Genomic DNA, 14,494 nt, shown 5'->3' on the forward strand with positions numbered 1-14,494 from the left:
CCACTCCTGCATTGCCTTGGCTGTGTGCTTAGGGTCATAGTCCTGTTCGAAGGTGAACCTTCACCCCAGTCTGAGGTCCTGAGCGCTCTGGAGCAGGTTTTCATAAAGGATTTCTCTGTACTTTGCTCCGTTCATCTTTCCCTCTATCCTGACTCCCAGTCCCTGCCGCTGAAAAACATCCCCACAGCATGATGCTGCCACCATCATGCTTCACCGTAGGGATGGTGCCAGGTTTCCTCCAGATGTAACTCTTGGCATATAGGCCAAAGAGTACAATCTTGGTTTTATTAGACCAGAGAATCTTGTTTCTTATGGTCAGAGTCCTTTAGGGGCCTTTCAGCAAACTCCAAGTGGGCTGTCATGTGCCTTTTACTGTCATGTGCCTTCCATCTGGCCACTCTACCATAGAGGCCTGATTAGTGGAGTTCTGTAGAGACGGTTGTCCTCCTGGAAGGTTCTCCCATCTCCACAGTTGGCCTTGCGCTTCAACGCTAGTTGTTGTTCTGGAAATTGAGTCACTACGCTATTTACTTTCTGAATCTACTTCATATCGCCAAGTCTACCTTTAAACCCTCATACCTGCTGTCCCATTTGACCAAGAGACTCAAAACTTTGTATGTAGGCGTCTTTCCTCATGCTGAACAAATTTCCCGTAAGGACCCATAAGGTCCGTCAGGTTCGATTGTCGTCGATTTGGCCATTTTTGAAAACTTTGAAAAACGTATTGTCATGGGCCATAAGTCCAAATTCGGTATGTATACCCATGGTACATATGGTTTTTTTATACGATTTTATTTGATAAATACAAAATATACACATACAAACGACAACAAACAAACTACCTCTCCCTCTACTGTATTTATTTATTTATTTTGCTCCTTTGCACCCCATTATTTCTCTCTACTTTGCACATTCTTCCACTGCAAATACACCATTCCAGTGTTTTACTTGCTATATTTTATTTACTTCGCCACCATGGCCTTTTTTTTCTATTTTTTTTTTGCCTTTACCTCCCTTATCTCACCTCATTTGCTCACATTATATATAGACTTATTTTTCTACTGTATGTTTGTTTAACTCCATGTGTAACTCTGTGTTGTTGTATGTGTCGAACTGCTTTGCTTTATCTTGGCCAGGTCGCAATTCTAAATGAGAACTTGTTCTCAACTTGCCTACCTGGTAAATAAAGGTGAAATAAACTAACGCTAATGCTTAAAATAATCATACTTTTTCCCCCTCAAGAACTGAAAGTCAGATTCACTTCAAATTTGGTCTTTGGACTCATCACAATAGTCCCTAAAGAGTTTGAGAAAATAAAGTTGATGCATTCAAAGATGGCCACACTATACCTGTAGATCAAGGTTTCCCCAACTCGGTCCTCGGGACACCAAGGTGTGCACATTTAGGTTTTTGCCCTAGCACTACACAGCTGATTCAAATAATCAACTAATCAAGTTTGATCATTTTAATCAGCTGTGTAGTGTTAGGGCAAAAACTAAAACATGCACCCCTTGGGGTCCCGAGGACCGAGTTGGGGAAACGCTGCAGTAGATGCATATTAGCATATAGGCTAATATGCTAAAATAGGCAAAAAATACTTTGCTTCTGGTGCAAGACATGTATTTTGGGGTAATCTCAGTTGCCCAGAAGTAAATTCTTGTGAAAGTGTGTCACTCTGTATACAATATTTTTTTTCCCGGAGATGATGGGTTATCGCATATCCGGTCGCAAAATGTTGTTTTGTAGGATACCCGGAGGCAAAGTCATTAATATCCGTCAGGTTGAGGCTTCTTGGGTACGTGACGTCACTCTGAGCCCTTACCAAAACATGGCAGACCGTTTCTCTCGCCTCAGATCTGAAACCAGTAGCAACAAACCAACTTAAAATGACAGTTAACTTAAAATGAAAAGATCTAACATGCCTGCGCCCCAATAACATTGTCGCCAAGGAAGGCACGCTAACTAGCTACAGTGTTTGAGTCATCTCAACCATTTTCTTTTAAACAGCTCAGCTAACTAGTGAAATGCTCATTTGCAATGCTAGCCAGCTTACGCATTAGCTAGACGGCTTCTAGACTCTGGAGTTCATGGGGGCTTCAGGAGTCAGCGGGCTAGATGATTCCACCATGGGCAACAACAACCGGCTACTGGAACTGAACCGATGGACATGGAGCAATGACATTTGATATGTAAATCTTATGTACAGTATTTGTCCTTAGAAGCTGTGTGGATATAAAGTCACTGCAACCTTAGATGGCTGGACCAGACCAGTTGGTGGCACTAGAGATGTCATTGGCACCAGTGGCACTATAGGATAAAATTGCTCTCGAGAACCCAAGGCATTAACAAGGAATTCTGCCTTATCCCAAGGGTTCTCAGACACTGCTTACCGGTGTGAACTACATTCCCAACGCTCTGTTTTAACATTTAGAAATGTCAATAATCATAGCTTGCGATATGGTTTGCGAAACATTTTACCTTTATAGATAGATCTTTCCTATCAGCGAGAAATAATCTTTCAAATAAAAAATATACACTTACTGTAGCAGGTTTGCACAGATCAATACGGCTGTGTGTGCCTCCAGTGATTAACTACACTTCCATTACACTTCCCAGTTAGGCTTACACACAGGTGTTCAAGCACGCTAGATAGCTAATTAGCACAGTTGGTCGCCTCTGTCTTCTGTCTGACTTCCGTAAAGAAGCACGGTAACATGGAGATATGGCCGTGTAGGAACCCTAACCCTATAAAGTTGTGCTGTAATTTAACTGCGTGTTAACATTCAGACCAAGCATCGGGGCTCTTAAAGTCCCCTGGCCAGCAGATACCTTAATGAATCCTTAAATGAATAGATGCTGGAGGTACAGTAGTTAGTGTCTATGAATGAGCTAAGGATACTAGAGCAATAACTACTGATCAAGTGGGCTTTGTCTCTTGCAAATGAATGTTAGATTTAAATTAAGCAGATGAACAATGTGAAATATCGTGATTAGTATAATCACATACTGTTGCCCTATTATGTGGTCTGAACGTAGTGAAATGTGTATTTTATTTGGCAAAATTTTAAAAACGGAAGTCCTGCCATTTGTGCAGTCAGCGTATTGCAGCTGTGTGTGTATTGAAGTGTTTTGTAACGCTGATGTACTTTAGATTTGGTTTTAGTCATTTTAAACTGTAGAAATGATACTGGACTTACAATCATACATTTTCTTGACTGTGTTCAGCTCGCTAATAATCACTGAAATGAAAGCTAGACAGTCAAGGAGCATCGACATCTTCCAAAAGGACTGCACATTTGCACATTTTCACAGCTAGGAAATATAACACATTTTCAGTGTGGCCCTCCGGACCTCGTTGAAGACCGAATGCGGCCCCCGGGGCAGAATTAGTTTGGCACTCCTGTCCTAGGATGTAGTGCAAATTACGGCATGCTTGACATACTATCTGATCCTCAGTAGAAATACAATGGTGACCCGCAGTGGCAATTTGGATGAACAGCAGCTAAATATATGTTCTAATTATGAGGCGCTCAAAACAGCAACATGTTTATTTGTGGCCAGCTTGAGGACAAATCAAATCTTGTTTTTGGGAATAAAAGTTTGAGGACGCGAATAGTACACCCCAATAAAAACTGTGTCATCTGGACATTATATCACATCGAAGAAAGAAAGAAAAATAAACCACGCATGTATCGATCATTTGATTTGACTGAACATACATGCATTGTGAAGAAATTGAAATCAAAATGGACACCCACCTCGTACACTGATCCATCCCCAAAGTGCATCACTCCGTGGCCTTGTTGTTGGTCCAGAAGCCAACCTCCTTCATATTGATCCCCATTCCTGTCAAATTAAGCAAAGTTCATCTCGAGGTCATCTGAACAACAACCGGACATTGGTTTCCAACAGGATGGCTCATTGGGTTTAGCATACTTCTGTCCATGAACATGTTTAAACTTAATCTGGGTATGTTTTCAGTTTGAAACAACTTTGTCCAGCCTATAGGGTTCGAATTTCCAGTGTGATGAAAAATGCGTAATCTAATGAATAATCTTGACTGGTATGAACAACATTTAGTACTTGCAATACATTCTTGAGACAGTAATATCTAACTCAGAACTCTGGTCCTTTGCAACGTAATCAAGAGAGGGACAACGTTGTACCTGTAATGCATTTGTCCTTCACCATGCCGCTTGTTTTGATGAAATGATCCCTCGTATGTTTGTCCATCCTTATCCAACAGAAACCCATTGCCTGGATGATAGGAATATGCGAAATATAATTGAATGACACAATCTTGACGTTTGACTTCACATATCAAGGTCAGACAGAAGTCCTGGCTACATCTGAAATGGTACAGTGCTGTTGGTGCTGTCATTCTGTTACCAAATGTTGCATCTGCACTGTTCTTCAAGTAAATGTGTTTTTGTAAAATTGTCAGTGGAAATTGTTGTCGTCCTTGTGCACATAGTTGTATGGTTTGTTTAACTTTGCAATCATTGGTCTATGTTTGGCATAGATTTTAAAATGAAAAATCTGAGTCTCAGCATCACTCTGTTACAATGGCATTTTCCTGCACTACATAAAAGGTGCCATTGCAGACACACCCAAAGAAGTCCTATAGATATTTTCCTTTACGCTGCAGTAGATTATATTTTCCTTTACGCTGCAGTAGATGCAGATTAGCACATAGGCTAATATGTCAAAATATGCAAAAACTACTTTGCTTCCCGGTGCAGGACATGTCTTTTTGGGACATAGGTCTAGTATTGCCCACCATCTCGGAGTCCGTAGGAGAACTCTCCCTTATATCTCTCTCCATTGCCTTTCTGCATCACACCACAGCCATGAAGCTCCCCTCCACTGAACTGGCCAGAATAGGATACACCTGAGAGATTCATAAATACTTTGTTAATTGAAACCACTTGATATTACATTTTAGGCTACAAGTCTGATGCTTTATACAGTCTTCTAGCACTGAATTCTTATCAAATTTAGGAAGTGGACTGACCAGAGTGTGTGTGTGGTACACACACTAATGGATAAAAGTATGTGGACACCTGCTTGTCGAACATCTTATTCCAAAATCATGGGCATTAATATGAAGTTGGTTCCCCTTTGCTGCTATAACAGCCTCCACTCTTCTGGGAAGGCTTTTCACTAGGGACTTGCTTCCATTCAGCCACAAGAGCATTAATGAGATCGGGCACTGATGTTGGACGTCCAAAGGTGTTTGATGGGGTTGAGGTCAGAGCTCTGTGCAGGCCAGTCAAGTTCTTCCACAACGATCTCGACAAACCATTTCTGTATGGATCTCGCTTCGTGCACGGGGGCATTGTCATGCTGAAACAGGGAAGGGCCTTCCCCAAACTGTTGCCACAAAGTTGGAAGAACAGAATGGTCTAGAATGTCATTGTATGCTGTAGCGTTAAGATTTCCCTTCACTGGAACTAAGGAGCCTAGCCCGAACCATGAAAAACAACCCCAGACCATTATTGCTCCTCCACCAAACTTTACAGTTGGCACTATGCATTCGGGCAGGTAGAGTTCTCCTGGCATCCGCCAAACCCAGATATGTCAGTTGGACTACCAGATGGTGAAGCGTGATTCATCACTCCAGAGAACATGTTTCCACTGAGTCCAATGGCAGCGAGCTTTGCGCATGGTGATTTTAGGCTTGTGTGCGGCTGCAGTTTTGAAATCGGCAGTGAGTGTTGCAACCGAGGACAGACGATTTTTAAAGGCTTCAGCACTCGGCGGTCCCGTTCTGTGAGCTTGTGTGTCCTACCACTTCGCGGCTGAGACGTTGTTGCTCCTAGATGTTTCCATTTCACAATAAAAGCACTTACAGTTGACCAGGGCAGATCTAGTGTAACCGATGTGAAATGGCTAGCTAGGTAGCGGTGGTGCGCGCTAGCAGCCTTTCAGTCGGTGACGTCACTTGCTCTGAAACCTTGAAGTAGTGGTTCCCCTTGCTCTGCAAGGGCCGCGGCTTTTGTGGAGCGATGGGTAACGATGCTTCGTGGGTGACTGTTGTTGATGTGTGCAGAGGGTCCCTGGTGCGCGCGAGGGGACGGCCATAAAGTTATACTGTTACACTAGCAGGGAAGAAATTTGACGAACTGACTTGTTGGAAAGGTGGCATCCAATGGCAGTGCCACGTTGAAAGTCACTGAGCTCTTCTACTGCCAATGTTTGTCTATGGAGACTGCATGGCTGTGTGGTCAATTTTATACACCGGTCAGCAACGGGTGTGGATGAAATAGCCAAATCCACAAATTTGAAGGGGTGTCCATATACTTTTGGCCATGTAGTGTACATATGGCTCTGAGACTGACTAACCTAGGTGAGTGCTAGCTTCGATGCAACCAAGAGAGTCCAGCACAATGTGAAAACTCTCTTGGTTCCATTGAAGCTAGGTGAGTGCATGTACCTGTTTTTGCCCAGAACCTTGACCCATTCCCCTCTATTTCCCCATGAGCAAACTCTCCCTCGTAGTAGCTTCCATCTTTCATCAAGAGTTTTCCATGCCCTGAATAAAAAAGTAGGAGTTTCATTCAAGTGCATAGCCTAGCCTAGCTTCAGTGCAACCAATAGAGTTTACCTTCAGCACAATGTAAAAACTCTGTAAAAACGATCTTGTTTGCATCAAAGCTAAGCCTTTCCCTCCCTTATACAACATTATATAATTGTGTTTGATTAGCTATGTCAAACGGTGATTAGCTAGATAGCATAGGCTAAACATATAGTTTGCATATCATTATAATATAACAAGCAAACATGGTAGCAAAGTCACACTATGCGACATAAGGTTCAGCTATGTTTTTCATTTATTGTTGTTTCTCATTTCATCAGCAATCATATTGTCAGCAACATAGCCAAGTGTAACCTTCTGCTATTACCAAAAGAACGTAGTTAGTTACTACCAAAGGCATAGGGCATACACACCATGTTTTTCGCCCTTACTCCACTCTCCCTCATAGCGAAAAAAGCTGTTTGGATACACATACACGCCAAACCCTGCATGGTGGTGGGGATAGATAAACAGACAGATTCACGCACCTGCTGATAATACGCTTTTTATAGCAAATATTTGACGGGTTGTCATTACTTAAATCATGAAGAAAATCATAAGTGTTCTTCTGAGCGTATACTGTCTAAACTTACCGTTCCGGGTAAGATTTGTTACTTCTCCGGAATAGTAGCGAGAGTTTCTTATTTGTTTTTTGACAGCAGCCATCTTGCTTGGGAAATGCGTCCTTAGCAACAGTCATCTCTGGCGGGGCAGGGCTCAAGCATAAATTAAAGGGCACGTTCAACACAAATGGGTTTCGGGGGGAAAAACGGGATTAAATCATGACATAAGTGATCTTCAGGTCGGAAATTTTGAGCTCTAGAAAGATGCAGAATTTCCGACTTTGAAATTCAAGATGGTTGACCGTTCTAAAGATATTTCCCAGTTGGAGCTCGTTTCTATGAGTTCCCAGTTGTCTTGGATGCACTGTACTCGGAAGTCGGGAGATTTCAGATTTCCCAGTTGTTTTGAACGCGGCAATAGTCCACAGATGCTAAAACGCGATAGTCCGACTTCCAATTTTGTGACATAGCTACCAAACGTGCATCTCCCCAATAAGGCGGCTCCAGTACGAAATAACAACACAAATACAGGTAGCCTAGTCAAATAATTAACATCCAATCATATGAACCATTACTCTCTCACGGAAATTCCACTAACAGTCCGTAAGTAGCTAAACGTAGCTGTTGCTCATGTTGGTATCTGTACTGATGGCGCAAAAGCCATGACAGGGAGACATAGTGGAGTGGTAATGCTTGCTCCCAATGACACGTCAGTGCACTGCAGCATCCGTCCGACTTGCTGCCAAGAGAATGCCTGACAGCTTGAAAGATGTTTTGGACACTACAGTGAAAATGGTTAACTTTGTTAAAGCAAGGCCCCTGAACTCTGGTGTATTTTCTGCACTATGCAATGATATGGGCAGCAACCATGTAATGCTTTTACAACATACAGAAGTGCGCTGGTTATCAAGGGGCAAAGTATTTACAATTCTTTTTGAATTGTGAGACAAGCTTAAAGTTTTCTTTACTGACCATAATTTTCACTTGTCTGACCGCTTGCATGATGATGAGTTTCTCACATGACTGGCCTATCTGGGTGATGTTTTTTCTCGCCTGAATGATCTGAATCTAGGATTACAGGGACTCTCTGTGCGGGACAAATTTGAGGCTATGATTAAGAAGCTGGAGCTCTTCTCTGTCTGCATTAACAAGGACAACACACAGGTCTTTCCATCATTGTATGATTTTTTGTGTGCAAATTAACTCTAGCTTATGGACAATGTCAAATGTGATATTGCAAAGCACCTGAGTGAGTTGGGTGCGCAAATACGCAGGTACTTAACTGAAACGGATGACACAAACAACTGGATTCCTTATCCCTTTCATGCCCTGCCTCCAGTCCACTGAACAAGAGAGCCTCATCGAAATTGCAACAAGCGGTTCTGTGATATTTAATCAGAAGCCACTGTCAGATTTCTGGATTGGGCTGAGCTCAGAGTATCCTGCCTTGGCAAATTGTGCTGTTAAGACACTGATGCCCTTTGCAACCACGTACCTATGTGAGAGTAGATTCTCGGCCCTCACTAGCATGAAAACTAAATACAGGCACAGACTGTGTGTGGAAAAGGATGTAAGACTGAGACTCTCTCCAATACAACCCAACATTGCAGAGTTATGTTTATCCTTTCAAGCACACCCTTCTCATTAACTTGTGGTGAGTTATTCACATTTTTCGATGAACAAATAAAGTTTTATATGTAAAATAGCTAAATAAAGAGCAACATTTTTGATTATTATATTATTATTTGTGCCCTGGTCCTATAAGAGCTCTGTCACTTCCCATGAGCCGGGATGTGACAAAAACTCACACTCATTCTTATGTTTAATACATGTATAGTGTGGCAGGCTTACAATGATTGCAAAAAACAACATTTGAGAGTGCGCTGACCCTGGTGCTAGAGGGGGTACGCAGCTGGAGGTTGAATGTTTGAAGGTGTACAGGACTATAAAAAGTTTGGGAACCACTGTATAGAACACTGCTGTGCATACACATACATGTTTTGGACTAAGATAGAAGCTGCAGAAAGGACATGCCTCAACCAATGGGTTGCGTGCCATGTCATCAACTGTGTCATCAACTGACAGATTGCGATAACATTTTGGTCATGTTCCTCTGCCCAGGGGTTGCTGACGCCTGCCAAATCTTACAACGCCTGGATAAGATATTTTAAATTTCAGATAACCGCAATCTGTCAGTCAATGACACAGTCGGTGACGTGGCACGCAATCATTGGTTGATGCATGCAACGTCTGAGCAGGGGAAGGCGACCATGATGTGGTTAGCTGATATGTAAAATAGCTATCCAGGCGTTGTAATATCTGGCAGGGGAATGTGCCCAGTCTCTCCAGTCCATTGTGATATAAAATAATGCTTGAGAGTTGATAGCCTGGTGTCCCATAGGAACGCAGACGTTCCATTGACCAGATTGGCGCACAATCAACAAATGTGATCCAACAAAGCGGGTATCTGTCATGATTTATGTAATGTAACAGGCCCGCAATGTGCTTACTTAAATCTGTTTTCACTGCATAGAAGAAGTGACTGCTAAATGCTAACTCCTGTTAGTATAACTGGTTAGCATAGCTAGCATAAAGAAATTGTTGATGGTAGTCAAGTAGTTTTTAACTGTAATGCAGTTGATTGGTAACGATGACATGATGAACATGTGTTGGGGTTGACATCCATGCAAGCATTATACTTCGATTTTTACCTCAAAATGGTGTGAAATAAACATATAAAACAATAGCCTAAATGTAGGCACATTTTGCTGGGGGGCAATGAGGAGACTGGATCTTTCACCTCGACCCTTCCCCCACGTGTTTCCATGCCAATTCCATTGTTATGGTCAAGTTAGATTGACCTCTTTAGAACATCAGCAGGGACTTATAGCCCGAATCCCCACAATTCCCAACCAATGTGTCTCTATGCCTGACTCAGCACAGGCTTTAGAAATTGAGAAGTTTTTGGCTCATGTGAAAAGTCACTCCCATTGCCACCCAGTTACAGTGAGTGCACAATAATCAAACCCTGTGGACTCAGTTATCTACTGCTTTAGCCAGACAACAAGAGGAAGCAAGATTGTCTACTGAATATTGTTGGTTCAGTGAAATACAAGAGGTCATGAGGAAGAACGTGGAAATCTGTATCAACTTTTAAAAGACAACCCTTACGAAAAAAGACTGCAATCAGAGTGCAGGTTAACTGCAGTTATTCTGTAATTACTGCGTCCAAATTACCAGTCGACTGCAGTTTCAAAACTGCAATCTTTTATCGAACATTGGCTTGCGAATAACTTTTTATTTTTGTGTTGACAACAACTGTAAAGTTTAGTCATGGTGTGGTGCTCAGTACCTGGATGTGCAAACTAGAAGCAAACATAGGCTGTGGTAGGGTAACATTTCATCAGTTACCTTACTAAGAAGAAGTCGGGCAGACGTAACATAGCTAAATTAGCTAGCGAACTCCATTTGTTTACCTAAACCAAAATCTAGCTAGCTTTCATAATACACTGGCTAGACATTCCAAAGCAAATCAATATAATTAGCCATCTGCTATCTAGCGACGTGATTTGCAACTTTGCATGCTAACTTTAGCTACATTAGGTTACGTTAGCTACAGCCTACCAGACCGTATCTAACCATTAGCTAGCGAACTTAACTGCAGATGATAACATAGATGGCCTATGTGTTGTATTTACAGAGTCCGATCCAATCAACATCTGCAGCGGCATCAACATGCTCACCACACAGTTTTTCCTCACTATCTCCAAGAGTTCTTTGCTGTTAGTCAAATTGAGACGTACACTACCCTATACTTAATTCAAAGTACTTTTATTATTTGACCAATTTATCTTTGAGTCATCTTTGCTAAATCTTTCCATGACCAATTTATCTTTAAGTCATCTTTGCTAAATCTTTCCATGACTCAGTGATGAGCAAATAAATATATTGGAGCTCGGCAAAACATGGTCTGTGTTTTGTTGTCATAGTTGGTATGTTTATAAGTAGGCTACAAATTCTACTGTAGTTCTTTGTATTATGGAGGCTTAGTTGATTGTTTATGCAAAGCTTGAAGACTAAATTGGAGAAAAGCAGAGTTATTACACTGAACAAAAATATAAACGCAACATGTAAAGTGTTGGTCCCATGTTTCATGAGCTGAAATAAAAGATCCCAGAAATGTGTTTATATCCCTGTTAGTGAACATTTCTCCTTTGCCAAGATAATCAATCCACATGATAGGTATGGCATATCAATAAGCTAATTAAACAGTATCATTACACAGTTGCACCTTGTGCTGGGGACAATAAAAGGCCACTCTAAAATGTGCCGTTTTGTCACACAACACAATGCCATAGATGTCTCAAATGTAGAGGGAGCGCGCAATAGGCATGCTAACTGCATGAATGTCCACCAGAGCGGTTGCCAGAGAATTTAATGTTAATTTATTTCTCTACCATAAGCCAACCGTCCAACCGGCCTCACAACCACAGACCACTTGTGACCATGCCAGCCCAGGACCTCCACATCTGGCTTCTTCACCTGCGGGATCATCTGAGGCCACCCGGACAGATAATATAACTGTAGGTTTGCACAACCAAAGAATTTGGCAGACAGCATGTATGGTGTCGTGTGGGCGAGCGGTTTGCTGATGTCAACTTTGTGAACAAAGTGCCCCATGGTGGCGGTTGGGTTATGGTATGGGCAGGCATAAACTAAGGACAACAAACACAATTGCATTTTATTGATGACAACTTGAATGCACAGAGATACCGTGACGAGATCATGGGGCTCATCGTCATGTCATTCATCCGCCGTGATCACCTCATGTTTCAGCATGATAATGCCCGGCCCCATGTCACAAGGATCTGTACACAATTCCTGGACGCTGAACCAACTGTTTTTGTGACAAAACGAGATGGAAACACATTGAACTTGAGATTTTTATTCGGTACAGTACATGAAAACTTTATTTTTGTGTGGACTACGTCATTACTCTGATTTTTATCTGCGCCAAGTCCGTTTGGTGGGACAATTTGCATATTTTCTTTACGCGGATTTTAGAAGAACTTAGCTAATGTAGCAAATAAGTAGACATCGCTTGTATGTCTACTCGATTTTAGAAGATTTTAGAAGAACTTAGCTAATGTAGCAAATAAGTAGACATCGCTTGTATGTCTACTCGATTTTAGAAGATTTTAGAAGAACTTAGCTAATGTAGCAAATAAGTAGACATCGCTTCTATTCAAGAAAAAATGTATTTGCTCTGGAGACTGAGGTGAGTTTACACAGCAGTGTGCAGGAACAGTTGACATACAGTGCATACGGAAAGTATTCAGACCCCTTGACTTTTCCCAATTGTTTTTACATTACAGCCTTTTTTTATATATATACTTTGTTTTTATTGAGGAACACAAAGCAAGTACAAATAAAGTAAAATAACAAAAAAGATCTGGCAGTTACAGTGCACGTCATACCTTCATCATATTAGTTACATTGACATCTTTGAATTAGACCATTTTCAAGTATGAAACTCATTTTTCACAGTATTCCTGACCTCTCTCCTCTTTGTGTTCTTAAAGCAAAGGTCATCCGCTCCATGTGGTGTATTTCTTTAGCAATATCCATTGTGTCACTGTGGGAGGGTCTTTTTGTAGCCATTTCCTAGTGACAGCCTTTTTACTGGCTGCCAGTAGGACCTTCAAGAGGTACTTTTCTCTATTGTGTACGTTATCAGGTATTTCACCCAAGTACAAAGAAATGAATGTTTGTTTTATGTCAAATCCCATTCTTTTTCCAATGTTAGATATTATTTCTCCCCAGTAAGTTTCGATTGCGGGGCAGGTCCAAAAGATATGAGAGTGATCCACCCTCAATAGACAGCATTCTCTCCAACAAGGGTGTGGTGAGCCAGTCTGTTTTGATTTCAGTTGAGGTGTTATGAAGAAACGGATAACATTCTTCCAACAGAATTCTCTCCATGACCTTGAGTTGGTGGAGCTTTGTTGAGTCTCTAATATGTTCAACCATGTTTCATCAGTTATTTCAATGTTAAGTTCCTCCTCCCATTTCTTTTTAATATAGTTTGTAGAATGTTTCTTTGGGGATTGAATACCCAAGTAGAGATTTGAAATAGTTTTTTTGTTACTCCCCAAGTTGTATGCATTAATGAATACTTGGATACATTTTTGAGGTGCTCGAAGGTCAATCACTTTTATCTCCCCTAAGAAATAGTGTCGAACTTGTAGGTATCTGTAAAAATCTTGTTTATCCAAGCCATGTTTTTTTTACTTAGGTCCTGGAAGTTATCTAGGTCCCCATTTTTTAATAATTGTACTGAATGATGTGATGCGTTTCTGCGTCCATTGTTTAAATCAGCTGTCCTGAGTTGCAGGGATGAAGCTGGGGTCGTATGCGGGCCAACTCAGCAGTTTGATCTCTCTGTCTAAATGATTTTGCTTAACTACCCTAAACCATGTCTTTAGAGAGAAATTCATCCACTGATTTTGTCTACTGTTTATTTCTATGACCATGTCCTTATTTCGCAAAACTGACTGTATGGGTATCTCTGTATGGGTATCTCTGTCAAAGTAGTCTCCATGTCTTTCCATTTGGATTCGTATTCTGAATTGCACCAACACACCAGAGGTCTCATTGGGCTGACACATAATAATCTTTTAGGTTTGGTAAGGCCATACCCCCACAGTTGTTTGGTAATTGTAATGTTGTATATCTAATTCTTGGTCTCTTACTGTTCCAGATAAACCTTGATATCCATTTATCCCTAAACTGTTTAGGTGGGATTTCTATGGGCAGTGATTGGAACAAATACAGTAACCTCGGCAGGATGTCATTTTGTTTGTTTCAATTCTACGACTAAGATCTAAGGGAAGTGAATTCCACCTGTCTAGGTCATCATATTGTCTTGTTGATGTGATCGTAATTCATGCAATAAAGTTTGGGTGTATCTTTTGGTAGGTACACTCCAAGATATTTAATGGATGAAGAGGTCCAGGTGAAGTTATACCTACTCTTCAGCTCTTCCTGTGGGGTATAATTATATACTAGGGCTTGGGTCTTGTGTACGTTAAGCACATACCCTGAATATGTTCCAAATGTTTGTAAAACATCCATCAATCTAGGTACACTTGAGCCTGGGTCTTTAAGGAATAACAACATCATCAGCATACATGCATATCTTATGTTCACTGCCTCTTATTGTTATTCCCTCTAAGGTTGTGTTCTGTCTTATTGTTATTCCCTCTAAAGTTGGGTCCTGTCTTATTGCCTGCGCTAATGGTTCGAGGTACAAGGAGAAGAGCGTGGGTGAAAGATTACCGCCTTGTCTTGCCCC

The 14,494-nt window shown here is 41.4% G+C and overlaps 1 protein-coding gene across 3 annotated transcripts in view; it reads right to left on the minus strand.

Moving 5' to 3' along the window:
* LOC139542078 (MORN repeat-containing protein 1-like) overlaps positions 1–7,798 on the minus strand; it is an 84,440-nt gene extending 76,642 nt beyond the window's left edge. The window contains exons 1-6 of one of the 3 annotated variants that reach the window (XM_071347097.1): positions 7,171–7,798; positions 6,952–7,023; positions 6,437–6,535; positions 4,781–4,891; positions 4,167–4,257; positions 3,759–3,846 (exon numbers count right to left, since the gene is read on the minus strand). In XM_071347097.1, coding sequence (XP_071203198.1) covers positions 3,759–3,846; positions 4,167–4,257; positions 4,781–4,891; positions 6,437–6,535; positions 6,952–7,023; positions 7,171–7,243 — 534 coding nt within the window. In that variant the 5' untranslated portion in view covers positions 7,244–7,798. The remainder of the gene's footprint in view (positions 1–3,758; positions 3,847–4,166; positions 4,258–4,780; positions 4,892–6,436; positions 6,536–6,951; positions 7,024–7,170) is intronic. The other 2 variants (XM_071347096.1, XM_071347098.1) reach the window with 2 other exon arrangements.
* Positions 7,799–14,494: the final 6,696 nt, after the last annotated feature.

This window comes from Salvelinus alpinus, chromosome 17 (assembly GCF_045679555.1).
Source record: "Salvelinus alpinus chromosome 17, SLU_Salpinus.1, whole genome shotgun sequence".
Taxonomy (NCBI): Eukaryota; Metazoa; Chordata; class Actinopteri; order Salmoniformes; family Salmonidae; genus Salvelinus; species Salvelinus alpinus.